The sequence below is a fragment of the Vitis riparia genome, chromosome 13, assembly GCF_004353265.1.
Source record: "Vitis riparia cultivar Riparia Gloire de Montpellier isolate 1030 chromosome 13, EGFV_Vit.rip_1.0, whole genome shotgun sequence".
Classification (NCBI taxonomy): domain Eukaryota; kingdom Viridiplantae; phylum Streptophyta; class Magnoliopsida; order Vitales; family Vitaceae; genus Vitis; species Vitis riparia.
In genome coordinates this window covers 2056361-2082546 of record NC_048443.1, presented here as the reverse complement: position 1 = coordinate 2082546, position 26186 = coordinate 2056361, and the positions used below count along the sequence as shown (strand labels likewise).

General features: G+C 33.2%; 3 protein-coding genes across 20 annotated transcripts in view; all 3 read left to right on the top strand.

The window, feature by feature from the left end:
* Window positions 1–428: 428 nt before the first annotated feature.
* LOC117927565 (putative disease resistance protein RGA3) lies at window positions 429–10742 on the top strand. 6 transcript variants are annotated; one of them, XM_034847138.1, is made up of 13 exons: window positions 429–2185; window positions 2258–3560; window positions 4948–5768; window positions 6951–7054; window positions 7184–7464; window positions 7554–7617; window positions 7995–8046; window positions 8719–8794; window positions 8871–9035; window positions 9504–9594; window positions 9689–9801; window positions 9887–9955; window positions 10275–10742. In XM_034847138.1, exons 1-3 carry the CDS (start codon window positions 481–483, stop codon window positions 5030–5032), a joined length of 3093 nt encoding a protein of 1030 aa, XP_034703029.1. In that variant the 5' UTR covers window positions 429–480; the 3' UTR covers window positions 5033–5768; window positions 6951–7054; window positions 7184–7464; window positions 7554–7617; window positions 7995–8046; window positions 8719–8794; window positions 8871–9035; window positions 9504–9594; window positions 9689–9801; window positions 9887–9955; window positions 10275–10742. The 6 variants fall into 6 exon arrangements, 5 of the variants coding, with proteins under 5 accessions (XP_034703029.1, XP_034703033.1, XP_034703028.1 ...); XM_034847142.1 differs by lacking the exon at window positions 6951–7054 and having other exon boundaries at window positions 9771–9801; XM_034847137.1 differs by lacking the exon at window positions 6951–7054 and having other exon boundaries at window positions 429–2223; window positions 2296–3560.
* A 1842-nt stretch (window positions 10743–12584) lies between these two features.
* LOC117927567 (carotenoid 9,10(9',10')-cleavage dioxygenase 1-like) overlaps window positions 12585–26186 on the top strand; it is a 30645-nt gene continuing 17043 nt past the window's right edge. Inside the window, exons 1-15 of one of the 8 annotated variants that reach the window (XM_034847148.1) lie at window positions 12585–12965; window positions 14317–14387; window positions 14614–14628; window positions 15892–16003; window positions 16486–16585; window positions 16754–16816; window positions 17102–17212; window positions 17297–17481; window positions 18333–18436; window positions 18541–18973; window positions 19619–19717; window positions 20083–20162; window positions 20585–20648; window positions 21056–21222; window positions 21311–22673. In XM_034847148.1, coding sequence (XP_034703039.1) covers window positions 12735–12965; window positions 14317–14387; window positions 14614–14628; window positions 15892–16003; window positions 16486–16585; window positions 16754–16816; window positions 17102–17212; window positions 17297–17481; window positions 18333–18404 — 960 coding nt within the window. In that variant the 5' untranslated portion in view covers window positions 12585–12734 and the 3' untranslated portion in view covers window positions 18405–18436; window positions 18541–18973; window positions 19619–19717; ... (2 more) ...; window positions 21056–21222; window positions 21311–22673. Of the gene's footprint in view, window positions 12966–14316; window positions 14388–14613; window positions 14629–15891; window positions 16004–16485; window positions 16586–16753; window positions 16817–17101; window positions 17213–17296; window positions 17482–18332; window positions 18437–18540; window positions 18974–19065; window positions 19718–20082; window positions 20163–20584; window positions 20649–21055; window positions 21223–21310; window positions 22674–26186 lie in introns of those variants that run through there. The other 7 variants (XM_034847149.1, XM_034847147.1, XM_034847152.1 and 4 more) reach the window with 7 other exon arrangements.
* LOC117927564 (putative disease resistance protein RGA3) overlaps window positions 24363–26186 on the top strand; it is a 21097-nt gene continuing 19273 nt past the window's right edge. For 5 of the 6 annotated variants that reach the window (XM_034847135.1, XM_034847134.1, XM_034847133.1 and 2 more), the window contains exon 1: window positions 24363–26174. In XM_034847135.1, the coding sequence (XP_034703026.1) occupies window positions 24466–26174 (1709 nt within the window). In that variant the 5' untranslated portion in view covers window positions 24363–24465. The remainder of the gene's footprint in view (window positions 26175–26186) is intronic. The other variant, XM_034847136.1, reaches the window with a different exon arrangement.

The following is a 26186-nucleotide window of genomic DNA, read 5'->3' as shown; positions in this document are numbered from 1 at the left end:
AAAATAATTAAATTATTATTAGTCTCGTATCTTTATTGTCTTATTTGCCAACACTAGTGAAAGTATATATAATAATAAAAAAAAAGATTTAAATACAAATAAATAAATCCATTTTTACTACATCATAATTGGGACTAAGCATCACTTTTTGATGCTATATTTTCCTGATACAAAATGACAAAAAAAAAAAAAAAAGGATGCCCTTCACAATATTAACTATGGGTAAAGTGGAAGTAAATAAATAAATAAGATTAGTAGGCCGTTGGTCAAAAAAAAAAAATTAATTCTATTCAAATGTATAAAAAACTCGGCCGGCCACCCCAAGTTGATTTATATTATTGAAATAATGCTTGGTTTAGTCTATATATTGGCCTGAGCTTCACAGATCTGCTGCTCACAACACTTTCAGTTGGTTTTTCCGGGTATTCTCTCTTGCTACAATTCCATAATTTCCATTCATTCTCCTTAGCTGTTTGAAAGATGGCCGAACAAATTCCATTCAGTCTTATTGAGAAGCTTTTGATGACGCTGGGGTCTTCTATTTACGGAGAAATTGGGTTGATGTATGGTGTCCGAAACGAGCTGGGAAAGCTTCAGGACAAACTGTCCATGATCAAAGCTGTACTTGTTGATGCTGAGGAGCAGCAGCAGAGGAGCCATGCTGTAGCAACTTGGGTGCAGAGGCTTAAAGATGTTGTTTATGATGCTGATGACTTGTTCGATGACTTTGCAACTGAAGAGTTACGGAGAAAAACGGATGTGCAGGGAAGATTTGCTGGACAAGTAGGTGACTTCTTCTCATCTTCCAATCATCTTGCTTTTCGATTTAAGATGGGTCATAGAATAAAGGATATTAGAGAAAGGCTAGATGATATTGCAAATGAAACCTCCAAGTTCAATTTTATTTCCAGTGACATATCTAATGTCCCGGTAAGGAATAGGGGGAGGGAGACGTGCTCTGTTGTGGAGAAATCTCATAAAATTGTGGGTAGAGATGAAAACAAAAGGGAGATAATAGAGTTGTTGATGCAATCCAGTACTCAAGAAAATTTGTCAATGGTTGTGATTGTAGGCATGGGGGGCTTAGGCAAGACCACCCTTGCTCAGTTGGTTTACAACGACCAAGGGGTGGTAAGCTATTTTAATCTTAAAATGTGGGTTTGTGTTTCGGATGATTTCGATGTAAAAGTACTGGTTAGAAATATCATAAAGTCTGCAACTAATGGAGATGTGGAAAACTTGGAGTTAGATCAGTTGCAAAAACGTCTTCAAGAAAAGTTAGATAGGAAGAGGTACTTGCTTGTGTTAGATGATGTCTGGAACGAGGACAAAAGGAAATGGGGTCAGTTCATAACCTTATTGCCTGTTGGTGCAAATGGGAGTAAAATCTTGGTGACCACTCGAAGCACAAGAGTTGCATCCGTTATAGGAATTGATTCCCCATATATTGTGGAAGGTCTTAAAGATGATGAGTCTTGGGATTTGTTTGAAAGTCTTGCATTTAAAAAGGGAGAAGAGCAAATGCACCCAAACCTTGTAGCCATAGGAAAAGAAATTGTAAAGATGTGCAAAGGAGTTCCTCTGGTCATCGCGACTTTAGGCAGAATGTTGTACTTCAAAACCCAAGAAAGCCATTGGTTGAGCATTAAAAAAAATAAAAATCTTGTACTTCTTGGAGATAAAAATGATATTTTACCGATATTGAGGTTAAGCTATGACAATCTTCCCGTCCCTTTGAAACAATGTTTTGCCTATTGTGCATTGTTTCCCAAAGATTATATAATTCAAAAAAAGTTGTTAGTACAACTATGGATGGCACAAGGTTACCTTCAACCATCTGATGAGAACATTGATTTAGAGGATGTTGGTAATCAATATTTTGAAGATTTATTGTCAAGGTTATTGTTTCATAAAGTTGAAAATAAAGATGATAACAATATATTAAGTTGTAAAGTGCACGACTTAATTCATGATCTTGCACAATCCATTGTAAAGTCGGAGGTTATCATTGTAACAGATGATGTGAAGATTATTTCACAAAGAATTCATCATGTGTCATTATTTACAGAACACAATGAAATGCTCAAGGATTTAATGGGCAAATCCATCAGGACTTTCTTTATGGGCGACGACTTTGTGGTTGATCATGATAGTTCTATAACTAGACTCCTTTCAAGCTTAAGAGGTTCAAGGGTAATGAAGATGAAGAACGTACCATATAAGGCTCTGTCATCTTTACTCCTTTCAAGCTTAAAAGGTTCAAGGGTAATGAAGATGAAGAACGTACCATATAAGGCTCTGTCATCTTTAGGAAAACTAAGCCATCTAAGATATCTTGATCTTTCTTATGGGTCGTTTGAAAACCTCCCAAATGCTATTACAAGATTGAAGCATTTACAGACATTGAAGCTTTTCTTATGTCGCTATCTGAAAGAATTGCCGAGAAATATGAAAAAATTGATCAACCTGAGGCATCTTGAGATTGATTTACATAATAAATTAAGTTATATGCCACGTGGTTTGGGAGAATTGACTAATCTTCAAACCTTGCCATTATTCTGGGTAGGGAATGATGGTGGGGAATCCAGGCACAAGAGAATGGGTAGGTTGAATGAACTGAGATTCCTTAACAATCTCAGAGGAGAACTAGAAATTAAAAGGCTTTCAAATGCGAGGGACAGTGAAGCTAAGGAAGCCATTTTGGAGGGTAAACAGAGTCTTGAGTGCTTGATATTAGATTGGGAGGGACAAGAAGCTACCGACGAGAGTGAGGAGGACGAGAGTGAGGAGGCAGTGTTAGTGATGGAAAGCCTGCAACCACATCCAAATCTGAAGGAGCTCTTCATATTTTATTACACAGGTGTGAGATTCCCAAATTGGATGATGAATGATGGGTTGGATTTGCTGCTCCCAAACCTAGTCAGAATTGAAATATCGTTTCGCAGCAGAAGCCAAGTTCTGCCACCTTTTGGTCAACTCCCTTCTCTTAAATATCTAGAACTTTCCTTCCTAAATGCTGTGGAGTGCATGATGGATTACCCTTCATCGGCAAAGCCATTCTTTCCATCTCTGAAGACACTCCAACTTTTTGATTTGCCTAATTTGGAGGAATGGGGAAGGAGGGATGTAGCAGCAGAGCAAGCTCCTTCATATCCTTATCTTGAGGATCTACAGCTGCACAACATCCGTACGGAGCTATGCTTACATTTGATCTCTGTCTCTTCTTCATTGAAGTCTCTGCATATTTGCGGAATAGAAGAGCTAATATCTCTGCCAGAGGGGCTTCAACATGTTTCCACCCTACAAACTCTCACAATTTCCAGTTGCTCTAGTTTGGCAACTTTACCAGACTGGATTGGCAGCCTCACATCACTTTCATACCTTTCCATTCAACACTGCACTGAGTTGAGATCACTACCAGAAGAGATGCGATCCCTCCGCCATCTATACGCACTCGAAATCAATGGATGTCCATACTTAGATGAAAGATGCCAAATGGAAACTGGCGAAGATTGGCCTAAGATTTCTCATATTCCCAATTTTTTTTTGCGTGAAAGCAGGTATGTGAAGCTTGCCTTGTCTCTTTAATTGAATGCGTCATCCACAATAAATTTCAAGTATGCAATCCAATTTCCAATTGTTTGTTGTGCTTTTTGTTATTTGTTCGCACTTCACCTGTTCGATAAAATGCTTAGGTTACCAAAATGCCTTGTTACTCGGTGTTTGCAGTTTACACGTTTGCATTTTACTGCTGTCGAAATTGTTGTCATCTCATTTCTCTCAAATATTATATAAATTTCAGAATATAATACTTGAAACTGTTGCACTACTGATCATTTAAGGCTTGGAATGCCTTCAAAAATTGCAACCATCATGCCTCTAGATGGCCACCCAAGAAAACTAAAGCTTAGGAAACTCAGCCAGGAATTTATATTAATCAGAACTAGACTCTTATATGGATTTGCTTGTAGTGTTTAACAATGTTTCGGTTAGAACTTAAAGAAGTGTAGCTCCATATTCCTTGATGGACATGTTAATGTATTGAGGTGAACCCCACCACATGTTGAATTGATTGGTAGTGTGAAGAAGACCATTGGTGTATATAGGTGTAGACTAAGGTGCTTCTTCCGTGGGGACTGCCACAAGCAATCTAATTTTATTTATTTTTTTTATGTTGATTCTTAAAAGATGGCACCAAAAGCATAAAATAAAATCTAATGCTTATTTAGAGTTTTTTGTAATATAAACAAGAGTCTATTGCAAAGAAAGAACAAACATATTTCTGTGCAATTTTAAATTATCAACTTACTATGTGTTTGCAATCCAATTTGTATGGTTGTTTTTGTAGGGTTTATTTTTTGTTATCTTTTAAGAACCTTATATATTATATTTTGCTAATTTCAATATGTAATAGCATATGTGAGGAAAAAGGTTTTTCAATTTGTTTTCCTTCACTTTGTTGCATGTTTATGTTCTTTTATTCATGAATACAACTGGGACTGTAAATGCCATGTTCGGTTTTCTTGTAGTTATTCAGAATATCACTTGGGATGTGCATATAATACTTTCTTATTATGGAAGTCTTTTCCCCGGTTATAAATTATGATTTGATTTTATATTTTTGGATTGAACAATGCTTGTAATTCTTTTCTCTAGTCTAATTTCTTGATGGTTCATTCTATTAAGCCAACACCCTTTAATATTCCTTAAAAAAATGTTGACAAGCGGAGGATAACCGATGCATATGGAACGAGTTAGCTCACTTACATCACATTCCCAACCTATACTCTTTTTAGCATGTTGTCCATACTTTGTCTCCACTATTCAGGTTTAGAATTGACTCCTCTCCTTTTGCTCTGAATTGTTTACCCCTTTCATTCATTTACTAAAATTTTTTGTACTTCTTCTGATGTTTTGATCTTTTTTTTTAACTCTTATTTGAAGTAGAACAACAATATACCACTTGAGCAAGGAGCACATATTATTGAATCCATGTGGTAAGTGGTTAATTCTCGTCTCTCAAGTTTCTTGATCGTGGGAATCTAAATGCTTTGGGGTGCATGGATAACAATAGCGACATATCTCCCTCATTTTCATTGAAAGGCAAGTTGGTTTGAGGGGAGTATAAAATAAGGAGAACTAGCAGGACCATTCTTCCCATTCCTGCCATGATGGAGGAAAAGAGATGGTGGAGGGATAGTATCAATATCACTAGCAAAACAACAAATTTGAAGGGATTACCCATCATCAGCAAAGCCATTATTCCCATGTCTGAGGACACTCCAACTTTTTTATTTGCCCAATTTGGAGGGATGGGGAAGGAGGGATGTAGCAGCAGAGCAAGCTCCTTCATATCCTTATCTTGAGGATCTACAGCTGGGCAACACAACTGTGGAGCTATGCTTACATTTGATCTCTGTCTCTTCTTCATTGAAGTCTCTGTCTATTAGACGCATAAATGATCCGATATCTCTGCCAGAGAGGCTTCAACATGTTTCTACCCTACAAACTCTCACAATTGAATATATCTCTAGTTTGGTCACTTTACCACACTGGATCGGCCGCCTCACATCACTTTCAAAGCTTCGCATTGAACACTGCCATAATTTGTTATTTCTGCCAGCAGAGATGCGATCCCTCCGCCATCTACACACACTCGAAATCTGTGATTGTCCACTCTTATATAGAAGATACAAATACAAAATTGGTGAAGTTTCGGCTATGATTTCTCATATTCCCGAAATTATTATTTCGCGACATTGAAGCAGGTATGTGAAGCTTGCCTTGTCTCCTTAATTGAATGCATCATCCACAATAAATTTCAAATATGGAATCCAATTTCTAGTTGTTTGTTGTGCTTTTTCTTATTTGTTCGCATTTCACCTGTTCGATAAAATGCTTAGGTTACCAAAATGCCTTGTTACTCGGTGTTTGCAGTTTACATGTTTGCATTTTACTGCCGTCGAAATTGTTGTCATCTCACTTCTCTCAAATATTATATAAATTTCAGAATATAATACTTGAAACTGTTGCAATACTGATTATTTAATGCTTATAATGCCTTCAAAAATTGCAACCATCATGCCTCTAGATGGTCACCCAAGAAAACTAAAGCTCAGGAAACTCAGCCAGGAATTTATATTAATCAAAACTAGACTCTTTTATGGATTTGCTTGTAGTGTTTAACAATGTTTGGGTTAGAACTTAAAGAAGTGTCGCTCCATATTCCTTGATGGACACGTTAATGTATTGAGGTGAACCCCACCACATGTTGAATTGATTGGTAGTGTGAAGAAGACCATTAGTGTATATAGGTGTAGACTAAGGTGCTTCTTCCATGGGGACTGCCACAAGCAATCTAATTTTATTTTATTTTTTTATGTTGATTCTTAAAAGATGGCACCAAAATCATAAAATAAAATCTAATGCTTATTTAGAGTTTTTTGTAATATAAACAAGTGTCTATCGCAAAGAAAGAATAGAGCATATTTCTATGCAATTTTAAATTATTCATCTTACTATGTGTTTGCAATCCAATTTGTATGGTTGTTTTTACAGGGTTTATTTTTTGTTATTATACAATTTATCTAGCTCTTTAGAACCTTATATATTATGTTTTGCTAATTTCGATATGTAATAGCATATGTGAGGGAAAAGGTTTTTCAATTTGTTTTCCTTCACTTTGTTGCATGTCTATGTTCTTTTACTTGTGAATATAATTGGGACTGTAAATGTCATGTTCGGTTTCCTTGTAGTTATTTAGAATATCACTTGGGATGTGCATATAATACTTTCTTATTATTCAAGTCTTTTCCCTAGTTATAAATTATGATTTAATTTTATATTTTTGGATTGAACAATGCTTGTAATTCTTTTCACTAGTCCAATTTCTTGATGATTCATTCTATTAACCCAACACCCTTTAATATTCCTAAAAAAAATGTTGATAGGTTGAGGATAACCGATGCATATGGAACGAGTTAGCTCACTTACGTCACACTCCCAATCTATACTATTTTTAGCATGTTGTCCATACTTTGTCTCCACTATTCAGGTTTAGAATTGACTCATCTCCTTATGCTCTGGATTGTTTACCCCTTTCATTCATTTACTAGAAAATGTTGTACTTCGTCTGATGTTTTTCATCTGATATTTTGATCTTTTTTTTAACTCTCATTTAAAGTAGAACAACAATACACCACTTGAGCAAGGAGCACATATTACTGAATCCATGTGGCAAGTGGTTAATTCTCGTCTCTCAAGCTTCTTGATCATGGGAATCTAAATGCTTTGGGATGCATGGATAACAATAGCGGCATATCTCCTTCATTTTCATTGAAAGGCAAGTTGGTTTGAGGGGAGTATAAAACAAGGAGAACTAGCAGGACCATTCTTCCCATTCCTGCCATGATGGAGGAAAAGAGATGGTGGAGGGATAGTATCAATATCACTAGCAAAACAACAGTAACCAACATTCATTACCTCTCTAGTTTCCTCGTCTTTTTATTTTACTTGAGCTGAAATGCATGCTGATATATCTATATCTTGATCAGGATTTAGATCTGTATAACATCTCTTCCACAAGAGGAGCCCTAAGTGCTTACTTCTCTTAATTTGGTAAGTATGTTGCATTATTGTTTGTTTGTATGATTCTAGATATCAGTTTTGAATGATGATGAAAATTTATGTTTTTCTCTCATTTTCTCAAAATTGATGACAAATAGATAAAAGATTCTTGTGCTCTTTAATTCTAGCACACCATACAAACATATATTTAGGTTTGCAAATCTACCTATATTCCTTTTCTATGGGGTTTACTTTTCATTATTTTACAATCTGTCCTTTAAGAATGTTACACTTTCTTTACAGCTTTAATGGTTACCAGAGTCTTTGATGCATTTCCAAAAACACTCATATTATGCAAGTCCTTTTCATGGTTATGAGTCATGTTTGTAATTCTTTTGACTGGATTTTATTGGACAAATTTATTGCAGAGTCATTCTATTGCAGACCAATACCAAAGGGGTGATGTTGAGGATTGGATAGGTGCTTTTTAATATTCCATAAATAAATATTGACATGTTATGGGTACCCAAGGCATATGGGAAGAGTTAGCCATTCAATTCGATATTTAGGCTTTGCATGTTGTCTATAACATGTCTTCATTATTCAGGTTTAGGACCCATTCCTCTCTTTTTTGGTTTTGTTGGTTTATTTTCTGTTATTTAATTTGCTAAAAATTCTTATACCTTGTCTTATAGGAAGGGTGAAACAAGGAGAATTAACAGGATTATTCTTCTCATTTCTGCCATGATGGAGAAACTCAAAAACTAGATAAACTTAAAACATATGTCGAGGTGGTAGTGGCATTACCAGATAAACAACAGAAGCTTCATTCTTGCCATGTTTTCCTTTTCTTCCTATTCTCCTTGAGCCGACATCCATGCCACTGCATCTATATCTTAAGGATCCACAGTACCATCTCCTTCATTTCCTTTCTCCTTCCTACATCCATTGATGTCTATGCATATTGATGGCGATAGAGAATCCAACATATGTTCCAAAAAAAGGATTTTGGTACATCATTTCTCTCTTAAATTTTGACATGCCATTGTTTATTTGTCCAAGTCTAGATATTCGAAATGTAAATGCTAATGGTGGTGAAATCTTATGTCTTAGCGAATTTCAACAAGTTAAAGATTTTTTATGTGAATGTAGGAATCAATTCTAAGAACTTGAGAGGTAGCATCCAATATGTATTCACCTTACTACAGCAAAGAATCTAACACTTTGGGTATGTGTTCATTCTTTAACTTAGGTAAAATAGATAGTAAGTCACCTCACTAAGCTTGTTGTTATTCATTGTCAAGCTTGAAATCACTACTAGAGGGATGTCAAAAGGAAGCATGTGCAGATTGATCTGATGGCTTATCATGTCCCAAGAATTCATATCTACCAGTCTCAAATAGCTAATGCACAAAGGACCTATTCTCTCTTTACAATTCGGGTGCACTATCTGCAATGCATGTTCTAAGGTTTGCTATGCCAACTTTTTTTCCTTCTTTTGATGGCTACTTTATTTCTTATTTTCCATTCAATTTGTTCCAATTCTTATTTTATAAGTTATGTATTGTTGGTGCATATGGAATGAGTAAATTCACTTGCATCATTATGTCTCTATTATTCAGGTATGTCAGTCCACTCCCTCTTCCCACCTCGAAACTCTTTATAGCTTAGTTCTTCACTACAAATTTCGTAAGAACTATAAAAGCTCAAATTCAACTATTGTATTTTAGTTGTTCAAAGCAATAAAACAACAACTAGTTGAGTGAGCGGCTCGTACTACTTGAAGTGCTTGATTCAATTTATTGTTAGGTGCCTAGACAGAGGCCTTTATATATAATTTTTAACTGAAAACAAGTAATATGATGTTTAGTGTGGATGTTCTCTTCTATGACAAAAGAGAGTAATAATTTCATGTTCTTTTGCTCTTCTTTTGTCAGGAGGAATTATATTGCCTATTGTTAGGGGAAGAAGTTGCTAGAATCCAATACTGTGAGAGTGTAAATTTTGGAGTTTCTTTGTAATTACATTGTAAGATCATCTCATCTCTAAGTGAAAAAACTCTTGGCTACAATTGAAGCATTCCATTATGTACATAATGTTGTTAGCTTGATTGATTTGGCAGGCTTATTTCCCAAGTTTTGTAATCAAGTTGTTGGTTCCGATATCGTTGAACATTCATGACGTATGGATCTTCTAATTTGCAGGCTCCTATGACATCTTTCAAACTCAACAAAGGTTCATTCGTATCTCAAAAATTGTTATAGATTTTACTTTTTATGCAAGAGATTTCAAAAATTAATTCTTGTATGATTTTTTGTAGGAAAAAAGATTGAGCTACATGTTTGACCTCAAAGCAGAGAGAATTAATCATTTTGATGAGGTATATATGGTAAGCCTTCATCATCAATTGTCACATTGTTCTTTATGATAATTTGTGTTTTCTTTTAGTTCATTCTTATACAATTCCTTTAATATCGAAATTGAAAAACAAAGTACATAATTTATTGAGTTGGCTGTTGTAACATATAGTTATGACATTATTCATGTTCCAAAATAATGGAAAGTCAATCCAAGATGATTGATCTATATGTTCAAGATGCTTGAAAGGAGTGTCATGAGTCTTTTTATGGTACCATTTGCATATTAGTGTAAGAGTTATTATTCTTAAACTAACTTTTTTCTTCTTTTTTTATTTGGCGGAATGATAGGTGAGAATCATGTTTAATCGAACTATCCTTGGGACTGATTTTTACTGGAAGATAACCTCATATTTCATAATGTCATTCATTGTTGGCATACAAAAGTTCAATCATTAAACAACTTATGAAATAAAAGGGTGGTCGATTAAGAGAGGAAGAATGGATTCAAAAGTTGATCTCCACTTCCCGCGCTTTCGAAGGCTTCAATCATGACTCAAAGAACAAGTTGGTTTATTTAAAGGTTTTGGAATCTCCTTGCATGTTGTGGAAGTGTACTTAGCTTCTAAATAGAAGTAGAATTCAAATCCAGTATCAACTTTCAATTACTACAAATTGCCACTCAAATCTCCTTACAACCTTTCTATTAGTTGTTTCTTTGTGCTTCTTCAATGATACTATTAACATAATTTTATGTTACTTTTGATGGAATCATTTTCTAATATTTGTCTATTTGGATATTGTAATTTTTGGATGAAACATGAGTCATTTCTTCTACTTTGTTGTACTTCATCTTTCTTACATGGGCATGCCCAAGATTCTTGTGAATCATGTAAATTTAGTGATTGTTGCTTATATTTGATATTAAGATTTGTTTATAATTCTTTTTTTAATATTTATTTTATTTACTTTCTAATACTTTGTTTTTATTCGGGGCTTCTCTCAGGTTGATCAAAGTGAGATGCATGAAATTTTAAAATCCAAATTAGGAAAGAAATCAGTCTTCTATAATATATATTGCAATGAGAAACTATGTTCTTTAAAGCTTTGGTACAACATTATTTTTTTCAAGGAAAATTTTGAAATTTTGTGTTTTAGAACTTAATTTTAGAAAATGTGAAAAACATAATAAAAATGTTTGGACTATAATTCAAGAGGGTTGTACTTAATCTAAGTCTAACTTAATCTCTTTTTTTAAAAAAAAAAATAGGCTTATCAAGTTGTCCAGGGTAAAAATCTACATTTTTTTTTAACTTTATTTAATATATTTATATTAAAATTAAAATAATTAATGAGACTATTTCAAGATAATAATTAAAAAATTAAAAAATAAATTTATATGTCTTTTTAGAAAAATGAGATAAGAGTAATTACAATTTAATATTTTTTTTCCTATACACTTTCACCATAACAATGACCAACCTTCGTGGTGCTAAGGTTAGTGAGTGTGGGGGTTCCAAACATAAACCCCAATAGGTTGAGATTAGGTTGTGGCCACATGGAAAATTGTATAGTATCATTAGGTTACACTCAATTTAATAGAACCTAATCTTATTTTTCTAAACTTAGGTTGAAATTGGATTAGTTAGAATATATTCAAGGTGGTCGAATTAATTAAGTCATGTAATTCGTAATCCATTCATAATGTTTTTTTTCTTATATATTTATACCAAAATCTAAATAGTAAGTTGGATACAATTACGATACAATAACAAAAATGTAAAAAGAAATTTATATATGCTTATAAAAAATTAAAAAGTTATATAATAGAATTATAATTTGATATTTTTTTTCTTAAAAATAAAAAAGAGAATAAATAAAATGAACACTTTTAATGTAAGATTATATAAATTATAAATAATATAAAAATATTAAATTAGATTCATGATCCAACCCTTAGTATGAGTATAACTCAAATTAAGTTAAAATCGAAAAAAAACTTTACCTAAACTCAACTCATATTAAAAATGATTATTCACACCTGTCTAAAAATAGGATTTATTAGAGTCCTATTTCTCTGTTTTTTTAACTTTACTTGAATAAAATCATAGAGCCTTATAATTAATTTTAGTAATAGGAAATACTCTTTCGATATAAAATAATTTTTCAAGTAAACTAATTGAAAAATATTTTTGAAAGAAATAGGATTATTTCTACTTCCATATAAAAGTTTCTATAAATTAGAAGTTATTTTGATTAAATTATATAAACACATTAATTTTGTTAATAATTAAAGACTTTTGGGGAGTGATTCTAGTAAAAATATTTTTAGTCCAATTATAAACACTTTTATAAAGAATCACTTAGTATTTAAACTAAAAAAATGCTTTTAATAATATTTTTGATAACTTATTATGAAATAAAAATTATTTTTACACACATACATATATCGAGGTTTTTTATTATTATTATTATATAATTTTAAAAAATAATATATTATCTATAATTTAATATTTATTTGTGGGTAGTGCTCTTGACTTGACTAACCAATGGCCTTGCTAGTTGCCACGTCGACCCATAAGCTTTGGCTTATTAGTAGGTAGTGTGGTTCGTGGCCATTTATCTTCTAAATGGGTTTCTTGTTGTCCCACGCATTCCATTTTGGTTTCTTCTCTTGTTTCTCTTAATCATTTAAGAGTTTATTTTGCCCAAACATTCATATAGGACTAGATGAGACGATGCCATCTGGCGGCAGATTAGAGAACGAGGAGGTGATAAAAGCTCCAAACCACTGAGCAGTGATTGACGGCAATGCCGGAGAAGATGGCGGAGAAGGAGGAGCAAGGCGGATCAGGAGTAGTGGTGGTGGATCCGAAGCCGAGTAAGGGGTTCACTTCGAAGGCGGTGGATTGGCTGGAGAAGCTGATAGTGAAGTTGATGTACGATTCTTCACAGCCTCTCCACTACTTGTCTGGAAACTTCGCTCCGGTTCGCGACGAGACTCCGCCGTGCAAGAACCTTCCGGTCATTGGGTATCTTCCGGTGGGTGAGATTGACGAAACCCATGTTTTTCTTTTTCGGGCAAACATTTGGCTGCGTGTGCTTGGCTGCTGAGAAAAGAAAAGAAAAGAAAAGAAAAGAAACTTTTGGTTTTTGTCTATTTTTAAGGAAAAGTGAGGCTCAAATAGCAAATTTGATTTATTTTACATTCAAATCATTTTCTCACCAAACAAATGGAGCCCAATAGAAATTAATTGTAGTTCGAATTTCAGCTAACTTTTCTTTTCTTTTGCTGCTTGAATTCATTGTTTTTTTTCCCCTAACTTTTTTTAATAGGGATGTTTTCGTTTTCTTGATATATTTCTTGGAAATTCATATATAGTGAATTATTGCATCTCTTTTTAATTTAATATTTTTTGCTTTTTTTTTTTTTTTGGTAAATTACATTATTAGTCAGGGAATGATGTAATAGACTAACAGCATGTAGACAGTAGTATAATGCTGGGCAACATAGATATGGCATGTTGATTTGATAAATATAATGCGCAATTTTTTCTCTGTTTCTGAAATATGCTGAGTATTTGCAAAAACTCCATAAAATTTAAATTTGGATTGGTCATTGAATATGAATTGACAAGAGAAATTGGAGTATGAAAGTTTAGAGGATGAATAACCAGTTTCAAGAAGTTGGATTCTGAATTTAGGAAAGAGTTGCTTTAATTTTGTGTTTGTTACTTTGGCCTAGTTAATCAGAATTTTGTTCAAAGATCAGACAAATTATTTTAAAATTTTAAAAATTTGGGATTTTCCAAATTCATCAAGTGTCGTGCTACTCGATCAGAGTTGTCTTTCGACCAAATGTTAACAAATGGGCTGTAAATTTGCCAGCTCTAAGCATGGTAACAGTTATCAAACCCAGTGTATTTTTTTTCATGAACATGATGGCTGCCAAAATTTGTGTGAGAAATGTAACCCATTTGATGTATATAATTGGGTCTGTTACCCCCCACAGAAAATCTTTGATTTTTTGTGAGAGTGAACAAGAGAAATATTTAGTGAGAAACAAACTATAAGACTATAACATAGTTTGTGTGGTTCACTGCTATGTATCTAGGGGGACAAGCTGACGAGAGATAGATCCACAAAATATGAAAAACATAATAAGATCTTCCCTTCCCTAAAATCTAACAGCAACCCCATCGAATCCTTTTGTTTTCTTTTATCTTTAATGATTATGATGAATCCCAATTGCTTAAATACTCATTGTAAATCTGCTAATCTTATTTCCTGTCAAAATTGCCAATAGTTTGATTTTTTTATCCCCCTTGGATACTGTAAGTCTAGCCATTCATCCTCTGCTAAATTGATATGAAATTGGAAATGTTGCTTACAGGAGTGCCTGAATGGAGAGTTTGTCAGGGTTGGCCCCAACCCTAAGTTTTCCCCTGTGGCTGGATATCATTGGTATGCCCTTTGTCTTTATGTCAAACTATTTCTAATAGAGCTTGACATCGTTTTTGGTGGGGTGATTATACTCAGTTTGTTTGCTTAAAAAATGTTAAATTTTTAATTTACCTTCATCCCAATCATGCATACTTTTGTTTTTTACTTGTTTCGGGCTATTCTTGCAAATGAAATGTTAGTTATCAACCCGATGACAACTGTGCTGATCCCTTTTTTCTCTGTGCAGGTTTGATGGAGATGGGTGGGTGATTTTTCCTTCATTCACAACTGAAATGCAATGTAGTCCATGAAGGAATTTTAACTGTTTTGACTTCAATACTTCATTTGGTCCCATTGTGGACTAGCTTCAGTGTCTCTCTGCATGCTGGATCTCTTATCCAATGAAGACAAAACTGATATTTTTGTGCCAAAAGCTATAGTATTGCTTTTCTTAAAATTATTCAGTTCTTCGGTAGGTAGAAATATCTACATTTTTTTTTTCATGATTTCCCTCTCTTTGAGATTCTTCCTGTGCCTGAACATGTCCTAGCTGCTTGACCAAGGTTTAAAATTTATACTTCACAGGCATGTAGGAGCTTGTGTACAGTTCCTGTTCTACATTGAATGCTGAACTTGTTACTAGTCTATGTGGAGTCGCTGCATCAAGTTATTATTCAAGAAGAAATTTATTTGTGCTCATCTTAGTCTCGCCTTAGCATATGACTATTAAACGTGAGTCATGTCAAAAAAGATATAAATCCCATTAATATGAATGTCCTATAATTTTAAGTCTGAGTGGTGATAACATACTGAAGATGGAGATCTTCCCCAGGTATATAATCAATGATGCTGCTTAATCATGAGGATATTTACTCATAAGCAATGTATTTATCATCTCTGAAACTGCAACTGTCCTGCTACTAAATTGGAATTTTGTGAAATGAAGAGACTAATACATGCAAGACCCAGTGCTTTGAAGAAAAGACATTAATTAAATAATTTAAACTGGCTATGGACTATCAGGGAATATGCTCAATTATCTGGGTGCTCTGGGGGAATACTATGTCAACTAGTTGTGAGAGAAGAGAAAGTTCTGACTTCTTTCTGGTTGAGAACTATTTGCTAGATTAGGGCATAATCTTAGTAATAGAAAAAACATACAACAAAATGTGATGATATGATCTCCATGTGGCATTTGAAATTTTCTGATTGGTTCCTAGATTATGTAGCATTCTATTGAAAGATCATTATGTTCTTAAAGAATATAAACTTGAACAAGGAGTTGATCTTGGTGAATTTTAATTTTGTTTTCAGCAGTGAAAATTAATCCGTTAATCCAATGGTATTTCTACTCATATGTACTATTGTATGTTTGCTTTTCAAATATCTTATTATGTATTTTGACAGCCTTCCTTATTATTTTCTGTCTTGGAGAGTCACAAGATTGCTTAGAAACCTTACTAGAATTCACTGTTGACTTTTTCTAAAGTAACTATGGCTTTTTATTGTTTTTTCAACTATGCAGCATGATTCATGGTTTGCGCATCAAAGATGGAAAAGCTACATATGTCTCACGTTATGTTAGAACATCACGTCTTAAACAAGAAGAGTATTTTGGAGGAGCAAAATTCATGAGGGTAGGCAGTGAACTGCATAAATTTTTTCCTTCTTCTGACTGGGGAATAACATTTTCTCTTGCCAGGCTTGCTCCTCTATGGTTTTTGATCATAGATTTGATTCTTCAGTTAAAGTTCTTGGTGAACACTATATGATTAGAGAAGTATCATCCAAATGAAATAAGATTTGTCTCTATAAATGAAAAATATTGGTACCTTATAGGAGAATTATGCCTGTGGACTAATTTCAAGGTCAAGAGGATGTAACAAATTAAGATAGAGTGTGAAGTTGAAATTGAGCAACAATTATAAGAGAAGGAAAATATATAGTCTATAATGCCATAAGAGGAGTAAATATTAATTGATTTGCGAAAATATATGATAATTAATGAAGAAGAAAAGTTAGTTCTAAATTTTAAACTTGAAAAAGAGTAGGTTAGCCTATGGTGCAAATGTTATTTCTGAGATTATATTATCTTGGGTTTTTGTTTTGTTATTTGCAGATTGGTGAACTTAAGGGCCTGTTTGGATTGCTTATGGTTAACATGCAAATGCTGAGAGCAAAATTGAAAATATTGGATGTTTCATATGGAACTGGAACAGGTAGGCTCTAAGATCATGTACGATTGTGCACCTTTTGCAAGAACTCATTCCAGTAGGAGAAGTCACCTGCTACAGTTCCAAAAGAAAGTGTCTTGTATTAATTTGGTTGTCATGTAAGTAGGAAAAAGTATTAGAGAAAAGGGTTGACTGTTTAACTTCTTCTTCCAGGTAATACAGCTCTAGTGTATCACCATGGTAAGCTTTTGGCACTTTCGAAGGCTGATAAACCTTGTAAGCTTATATCCTCTCTCCATTTTCGCTTTTGATAAGCATGTATGTTCTCCAAATTGACCATTAATCAAAATGTTCAATGAAGTGAAGCATCAAGTGTTCTATCTCCATGTCTCAATGAAGGATTTTGTTTTGCCGTTTTGTTTTTTTGGTATCTCTGGTCATGCCACCACTTGATGAAATTGTTAGGCTTTTCACTTTCCTGCGAGAGATAAATGAGAACTGTAAAATTATCATTACCTGTGTCAATTGTGGAACTCAAAATTTTATTCTGGCTTTATGAAGATGTCCTAAAAGTTTTGGAAGATGGAGATCTGCAAACCCTGGGCATGCTGGATTATGATAAGAGATTGACCCATTCCTTCACTGCTCATCCAAAGGTCGACCCCTTCACTGGTAAAAGCCCATCCTCAACAAAGAAATTTGATCATGCTATAGTGTAAATCAATTCCTTCTGAGTAGTTAAACCCTTGCATGCAGGTGAAATGTTTACCTTTGGCTATTCACATACACCTCCTTATATTACATACAGAGTTATCTCGAAGGATGGTTTCATGCATGAGCCAGTGCCGATAACAATTTCAGATCCTATCATGATGCATGATTTTGCCATTACTGAGAATTATGCAATTTTCATGGATCTTCCTTTGTATTTCAAACCAAAGGTAAGGTTATTATTTGAAATTCTCACATGGTACAGTACACCTTTGATGTTATGATTGAATTTGTCTGTAATAAAAAATTTCTAAAAATTGTTACTCTAAATTAACAAAAAATCATCTCAGAGAAGATAAGAACATTGGAAAATGCTCATTGAGTGTGGTTTTTCAAAAGGTGGACAAATTTGCATAATTAAGACTTGTGTGAGCCAAAATAAAACTGGGTCGACGGTTGGCTGTATTGAATTGGAATTGCTTTTGTATATTTGAGATATATGGAATTCAAATTCCTTTCTGAATCCTTTGGTTTTTGAGGACCTTCAATTCCGTTCTTGGGCCTCAATTCATTCAAACAAATAGGGGTTTGTTGTACTCAAGGTATTCGGTGTGAACAGTGACTTGCTACACTTGTTTGAGTACTTGCTAGAGCAATGTTGTATATTTATGCTACAATAGTACCAATGTTTTTGTCATTCAAACAATATTCGGTATGAATATTGTTTCTTTTGCAGGGTTCAGTTTTTGTTATTTCACAATCCATATTTTTAGAACCTTATGTACTCTATTTGCAATTACGTTTTTCTAATTTTGATATGTATTAACACATGTGAAGAAAAAAGTTTTTCCATTTGTGTTCTTGTTGTTTTTCCAGAATATCACTTGTGTTGTGCATATAAAAGTCATACAATACTTTCATATTATGCAAGTCTTCTCCTTGGTTATGAATTATGATTTGATTTTATATTTTTGGATCAAATATGTTAATAATTTTTCCACCAATTTTTATTGGAAAACTTCATGAAAAATATTCTATAAATCCAATACAATTTGATATTGTTGAAAAAAATTATTGACAGGTTCAGGATAACTGGTGCATATGGAACAAGTTAGCTCACTTGCATCACACTTCCAACTCATGCTCTTATTAGCATATTGTTCATACTTTGTCTTCACTATTCAGGTGTAGGATTGTCTTCTCTCCTTTTGCTCTTAATTGTTTACCCCTTTCATTCATTTACTAAGAATTGTTGTACTTTGTCTGATGTTTTGAATTCTCATTTTCAGTAGAAGAACAACATACCACTTGAGCAAGGAGCACATATTACTAAATCTATGAAATAGTTGGTTAATTCTTGTCTCTCAAGTTTCTTGATCTTGGGAATCTAAATGCTTTGGAGTGCAAAAATAATAGTAGTGGCATATCTCCTTCATTTTTATTGAGAGGCAAGTTGGTATGGGGAGAGTACAAAACAAGGAGAGCTAGTAGGACCGTTCTTCCCATTCCTGCCATGGTGGAGAAAAAGAGATGATGGAGAGATAGCATCATTATCACTAGAAAAACTACATCAACAACATCCATTACTTCTGTGATTTGCTCATCCTTTTATTTTCCTTGAGATGATGAATATGTCACTGCATCTATCTTGATTGGGATTTACATCTGTGTAACATTTTTTTTCCAAAAGAGGAGTCTCAGGAGCTTACTTATCTTAATTTGGTAAGTATGTCACTCTATTTTTTGTTTGTATAATTCTAGATATCAAATTTTAAATGATGGTGGAAATTTATGTCTTTCTCTCTTTTTCTCAGAATTGATATGGAATAGATGACCAATTCATAAAAAATTCCTAAGCTCTTTCATTGTAGCATGACATACTACATATTTTAGGTTTGCAAATCTACCTATATTCCTTTTCTATGGGATTCATTTTTCATTATTTTACAATCTATCTTCTAAAAAAGTTATATCAATTACTAGATTCTTTGATACATTTTCAAAAACACTTTCATATTATGCAAGTCCTTTTCATGGTTATGAGTCATGTTTATAATTCTTTTGACTGGTTTCTATTGGATTAATTTTTTGCATATTATTCTATATTAGACCAATACCAAAGGGGAAATGTCAAGGATTGGATGAATGCTTTTTAATATGCCAAAAAAAAAATTATATGTTATGGGTAACCGGTGCATATGGAAAGAGTTAGCCAACCAATTTTATCTTAAGGCTTTGCATATTGTCTATATATAACATGTCTTCATTATTCAGGTTTAAGATTCATTCCTCTCTTTTTAGTTTTTTTTTTTTTTTTTTTTTTTCTCTTCTTTAATTTGCTAAAAATTGTTATACTTTGTTTTAAAGGAGGGGTGACATAAGGAGCATTAGCAAGGCAATTCTTCTCATTCCTGCAATGATGGAGAAACTCAAAAGTTGGAGAAACTTAAAAGATATGTTAAGGAGGTAGTGGCACTACCAAATAAACAAAAACACCTTTGTTCTTGCCATGATTTCCTTTTCTTTTTATTCTCCTTTAGCATCACATCCATGCCACTACATCTATATCTTAAGGATCCATAATACTATCTCCCTCATTTTTTTTCTCTTTCCCATATCCCATTATAGTCTATGCATACTAATGGCATCAAAGGATCAAATATCTGTTCCAGAAGAAAGGTTGTGGTATATCAATTCTCTCTTAAATTTTGATAAGTATAATATGTCATTGTCTATTTATCCAAGCGTAGATATTCAAAATGTAGATACCAATGGTGGTGGAATTTTATGTCTTAGAGAATTTCAGCAAGTTAGAGTTTTTTTGGATGAAGGTAGCAACCAATTCAAAGAACTTGAGAGGTAGCATCCAATATGTATTCACCTTACTACATCGAAGAATTTAACATTTTGGGTATGTGCTCATTCTTCAACTTAGGTAAAATAGATGGTAGGTCACATCACTAAACTTTTTATTATTCATTGTCAAGCTTTAAATCACTACTAGAGGGATGTCAAAAGAAGCAAGTGCAGATTGATCTAATGACTTATCATGTCTCAAGAACTCCTATATATCTACTAGTCTCAAATAGCTAATGCACAAAGGACATGTTCTCTCTTTTCAATTCAAGTGCCCTATCCATAGTGCATCTTTTTAGGTTTGCTATGCCAACTTCTTTTTCTTCCTTTCATGGTTACTTCATGCCATGATGGTCGAGGGATAGAATCATTATCACTAGCGGAACAACAACAAAAACATCCATTACTTCTGCAATTTCCTTATTTTTTATTTTTCTTGAGTTGACATTCATGCCACTACATTTGTATCTTGATCAGGATTTAGATCTATATAACATCTCTTCCAAAAGAGGGGCCTCAAGAGCTTACTTATCTTAATTTGGTAAGTATGTCACACTGTTTTCTGTTTGTATAATTCTAGATATCAAATTTTAATGAAGGTGGAAATTTATGTCTTCGTCTTTTTTTTTTCTCAGAATTGATAATGAATAGATGACTAATTCATAAAAGATTCCTAAGCTCTTTAATTCTAGCATGTCATACTACATATTTTAAGTTTGCAAATCTACCTATATTTCTTTTCTATGGGGTTCACTTTTCATTATTTTATAAATAATCTTCTAAAAATGTTATACTTTCTTTACAGTTTTATCAATTACCAAATTCTTTGATGCATTTCCAAAAACACTTTCATATTATGCAAGTCCTTTTCATGGTTATGAGTCATATTTGCAATTCTTTTGACTGGTTTCCATTGGACTAATTTATTGCATATTTATTCTATATCAGGCCAATTCCAAAAGGGAAATGTCAAGGATTGGACAAATGCTTTTCAATATGCAAGAATATAATATTGACATGTTATGGGTAACCAGTGCAAATAGAAAGAGTTAGCCAACCAATTCTATCCTGAGGCTTTGCATATTGTCTATATATAACATGTCTTCATTATTCAGGTTTAGGATTCATTCCTCTCTTTTTAGTTCTTTTTTTTTTTTTTTTCTCTTCTTTAATGTACTAAAATTGTTATACTTTGTTTTAAAGGAGGGGTGAAATAAGGAGCACTAGCAAGGCGATTCTTCTCATTCCTACCATGATGGACAAAATCGAAAGTTAGAGAAACTTAAAACATATGTTGAGGAGGTATTGGAACAGCCAAATAAACAAAAACACCTTCATTCTTGCCATGACTTTCTTTTCTTTTTATTCTCCTTGAGAGTCACATCTATATCTTAAGGATCCACAATACCATTTCCCTCATTTCCTTTCTCCTTCTCATATCCCACTATAGTCTATGCATACTGATAGCATCAAAAGAATCGAACATCTGTTCTAGAAAAAGGGTTGTGCTATGTTACTTCTCTCTTGAATTTTGACAGGTATAATATGTCATTGTCTATTTGTCCAAGTCTAGATATTCAAAGTGTAGATACTAATGGTGGTGGAATTTTGTCTTAGAGAATTTTGGCAAGTTAGAATTTTTTTGGATGAAGATAGCAACCAATTCTGAGAACTTGAGAGGTAACATCCAATATGTATTCACCTTACTACATCAGAGAATCAAACACTTTGGGTATGTGCTTATTATTAAACTAGATGGTAGGTCACATCACTAAGCTTATTATTATTCATTGCTAAGCTTGAAATCACTGCTAGAGGGATATCAAAAGGAAGCAAGTGCAGATTGATCAAATGACTTATCATGTCTCAAGAACTCATATCTACTATTCTCAAATAGCTAATGCACAAAGAACACGTTCTCTCTTTTCAATTCAAGTGTGCTATCCACAATGCATCTTTTCAGGTTTGCTATGTCAACTTCTTTTACTTCTTTTGATGGTTACTTCATATCTTATTTTACAATCAATCTCTTCCAATTCTTATTTTTCAAGTTATGTACGAGTGTTGCATATGGAATGCATCAGCTCACTTACATCATTGTGTCTATTATTTAGGTATGTCGATCCAACCTCTCCTCCCATCTCTAAACTCTTTATAGCTTAGTTCTTTACAATCATTTTCGTAAGAACTAATAAAGTCTAAATTTCAATTATTGTATTTTAGTTGTTTAAGGCAATAAAACAGCAACAAGTTGAGTGAGTGGCTCACACTACCAAATTGAAGTATGTCATTCAGTTTACTCTCAGGTGTTGTAGACCTAGTATATAATTCTTAACTCAGAACAAGTAATATGATGTTGAGTATGAATGTTCTCTTCTATGAAATGAGAGTAATAATTCCTTGATCCTTTGTTATTCTTCTCTTAGGAAGAATTATGTTGTCTACTACTAGAGGAAGAAGATACTAGAACGCAATACTGAGAGAGGGTAAAATTTTCTTTGGAGTTTCTTTGTAATTTCATTGTAAGATCATCTCATCTCCAAAGTGAAAAAACTCTTGATTATAATTGAAGCGTTCCATTTTAATAATTTCAATTTTAAAAGTTAATTACTATTGATATAACAAAATATAGTAAAAAAATAACACTTCAATTATTTCAAATTCACATTGCTTTATAGCCCATTTTTTCAAAAGTTACTATCATAATTTCCTTACAGGTACTTTGCCCTGTCTCCCACTAATTCCTTTGGAAAGAACGAGACTTCTTCCTTCCAAGCATGCAAATTCCACAATGATATTATGTGCTATTTTAAATCTAATGACCAAGTTAATCCACTAATAATAATATTCTCTTTGTTTGTTTTTGAGTGTTAATCAATTAAAGGTAATCCTTCGAAAGGGGAGTGAAGTGGGCGACAGTCACTTTTTCAAAATTTAATAATTATAAATATATATAAAATATAAGCAATAATATAATAAAAGTCAATATAAGGATAATTTTCAAATAAATAAAACATGGAGGGGACATGCAAACACTATCTTTTATAATGGTTTAGCGTAACTTGACTTACATTTATATTTACTCTCCTCGAACTCCAACCGGTTGAATGTTCAACTAATAAGGCTTCCGACTAAGTCTTCAAACTTGACCTAATAAGATATAATATGCAAAGAAATATTGAAGTGGTAATATTAAACAAATCTCTTTATAAAATAGTTAGGATTTCACATATATAAGCCTTTTTCAATAGTTTAATTTCTTTTTTCTCACTTTTTCTATGAATATCTAAACAAAATAAATTCTTTTATAAATTTTTCTTCTCCTTTTCTTTTATCTTTTTTAACATTTTATTTTATTTTTAATCTTTTAAAAACTAAACATGACCTAAAGAAAATAATAATAAATATAAAAACAAATACAGAAGAAAAAACTCTTAACATAATTTTTTTATTATAAAAATCATCGAAGTGCACAAATAAACCTATATATAAATGAACTTTCATTGTTTTAAACATTAATTACTATTGATATAACAAAATGTAGTATAAAGAAAATATAATTTTACAAAATTTATCCATTAATCCATTAATCCAAATGCATAAGAATTAAATGGTGTAATACATTATTCTATTTTTGTTTATTTTATCTCATTATTAAATTTTGATGGTAGAAAATTGGTGGTATCCAAGAGAACACCATTTCTATGTCTATTTGTTTTATGGTAAGTGTTAGTGCATTCCAAATGAAATATAAAAAAATTTAATAATGTTTATTGCTAGATTTAAGTTTGACATAACCAATATGCAGTTATAAACATATCTTTATTGTTTTAGAACTTTTTAACCTTGAAATTTTGAATTTATCCTAAATTTTACATGGGGTAAGACTATATTTTCATAAGCCCAATTAAATAAATGCACCAAAATTTTTTATTTCAGGTTAACTCAAATTCAACTATTTAAAGATGTAATGGCAATTCAAATAATTTTTTCCAAATTCATTTTAATTTATAACCCACCTTCTAAAGGAGTTCTCGATTTCTACCAATTATTTCAAATTTACCTCATTTTATATCCCATATTTTCAGAAGTCAATTTACTTCCAGCCACACAGATCCCACGATAATATTATATGTTATCTTAAATCCATATCCATTTGATTGGTAGGATATTATCTCTTCATTTTTATTTTTTTTTAAGTTGACGTTGACTCAAGTCAATCCTCTCTCTCCATATATAGATGTATCAGTCTGAGATCACTTACAGCCTTCTGATCGTCTCTCATCGTCTCTCTAGCTACACTTCCATTCCATCTACTTTCCATCCTCTGCAGTATTATTTTCTTTGCTATTTCAAATATGGCTGAACAAATTCCATTCGGTATTGCTGAGAACCTTTTGATGAAGCTGGGCTCTGCTGTTTTCCATGAAATTGGATTAATGTATGGTGTCGGAGGTGAGCTGAGAAAGCTTAAGGAGAAACTGTCCACCGTCGGAGCTGTGCTTCTTGATGCTGAGGAGAAGCAGGAGACCAGCCACGCAGTAGCAGAGTGGGTCAGGAGGCTTAAAGATGTTGTGTATGATGCTGATGACTTGTTGGACGACTTTGCAACCGAAGACTTGAGGAGAAAGACTGATGATCGTGGAAGATTCGCGGCACAAGTGAGTGACTTCTTCTCACCTTTGAATCATCTTGCTTTTCGGTCTAAGATGGCTCATAGAATAAAGGCTATTAGAGAAAGGCTAGATGATATTGCAAATGATATCTCCAAGTTCAATTTAATTTCCGGAGTCATACCTGATGTCCCAGTAAGGAATAGGGAGTGGCGAGAGACGAGCTCTGTTGTGGAGAAATCTCATAAAATTGTGGGTAGAGAGGAAAACAAAAGGGAGATAATAGAGTTGTTGATGCAATCAAGTACTCAAGAAAGTCTGTCAATGGTTGTGATTGTAGGCATGGGGGGCTTAGGCAAGACCACCCTTGCTCAGTTGGTTTACAACGACCAAGGGGTGGTAAGCTATTTTAATCTTAAAATGTGGGTTTGTGTTTCGGATGATTTCGATGTAAAAGTACTGGTTAGAAATATCATAAAGTCTGCAACTAATAGAGATGTGGAAAACTTGGAGTTAGATCAGTTGCAAGAACTCCTTAAGCAGAACTTAGATGGGAAGAAATATTTTCTTGTGTTAGATGATGTCTGGAACGAGGACAAAAGGAAATGGGGTCAGTTCATAACCTTATTGCCTGTTGGTGCAAATGGGAGTAAAATTTTGGTGACCACTCGAAGCACAAGAGTTGCATCAGTTATAGGAATTGATTCCCCATATATTGTGGAAGGTCTTAAAGATGATGAGTCTTGGGATTTGTTTGAAAGTCTTGCATTTAAAAAGGGAGAAGAGCAAATGCATCCAAACCTTGTAGCCATAGGAAAAGAAATTGTAAAGATGTGCAAAGGAGTTCCTCTGGTCATCGAGACTTTAGGCGGGATGTTGTACTTCAATACCCAAGAAAGGCATTGGTTGAGCATTAAAAAAAATAAAAATCTTGTACTTCTTGGAGAAAAAAATGATATTTTACCGATATTGAGGTTAAGCTATGACAATCTTCCCGTCCATTTGAAACAATGTTTTGCCTATTGTGCATTGTTTCCCAAAGATTCTATAATTGAAAAAAAGTTGTTAGTACAACTATGGATGGCACAAGGTTACCTTCAACCATATGATGAGAATATAGATTTAGAGGATGTTGGTAATCAATATTTTGAAGATTTATTGTCAAGGTTATTGTTTCAAAAAGTTGAAAATGAATATGATAACAATATGTTAAGTTATAAAATGCATGACTTAATTCATGATCTTGCACAATCCATTGTAGAGTCGGAGGTTATCATTGTAACAGATGATGTGAAGATTATTTCAGAAAGAATTCATCATGTGTCATTATTTACAAAACACAATGAAATTTCCAAGGATTTAATGGGCAAATCCATCAGGACTTTCTTTATGGGCCCCGTCAGGACTTCCTTTATGGGCCCCAACTTTGTGGTTGATCATGATAGTTCTATAACTAGACTCCTTTC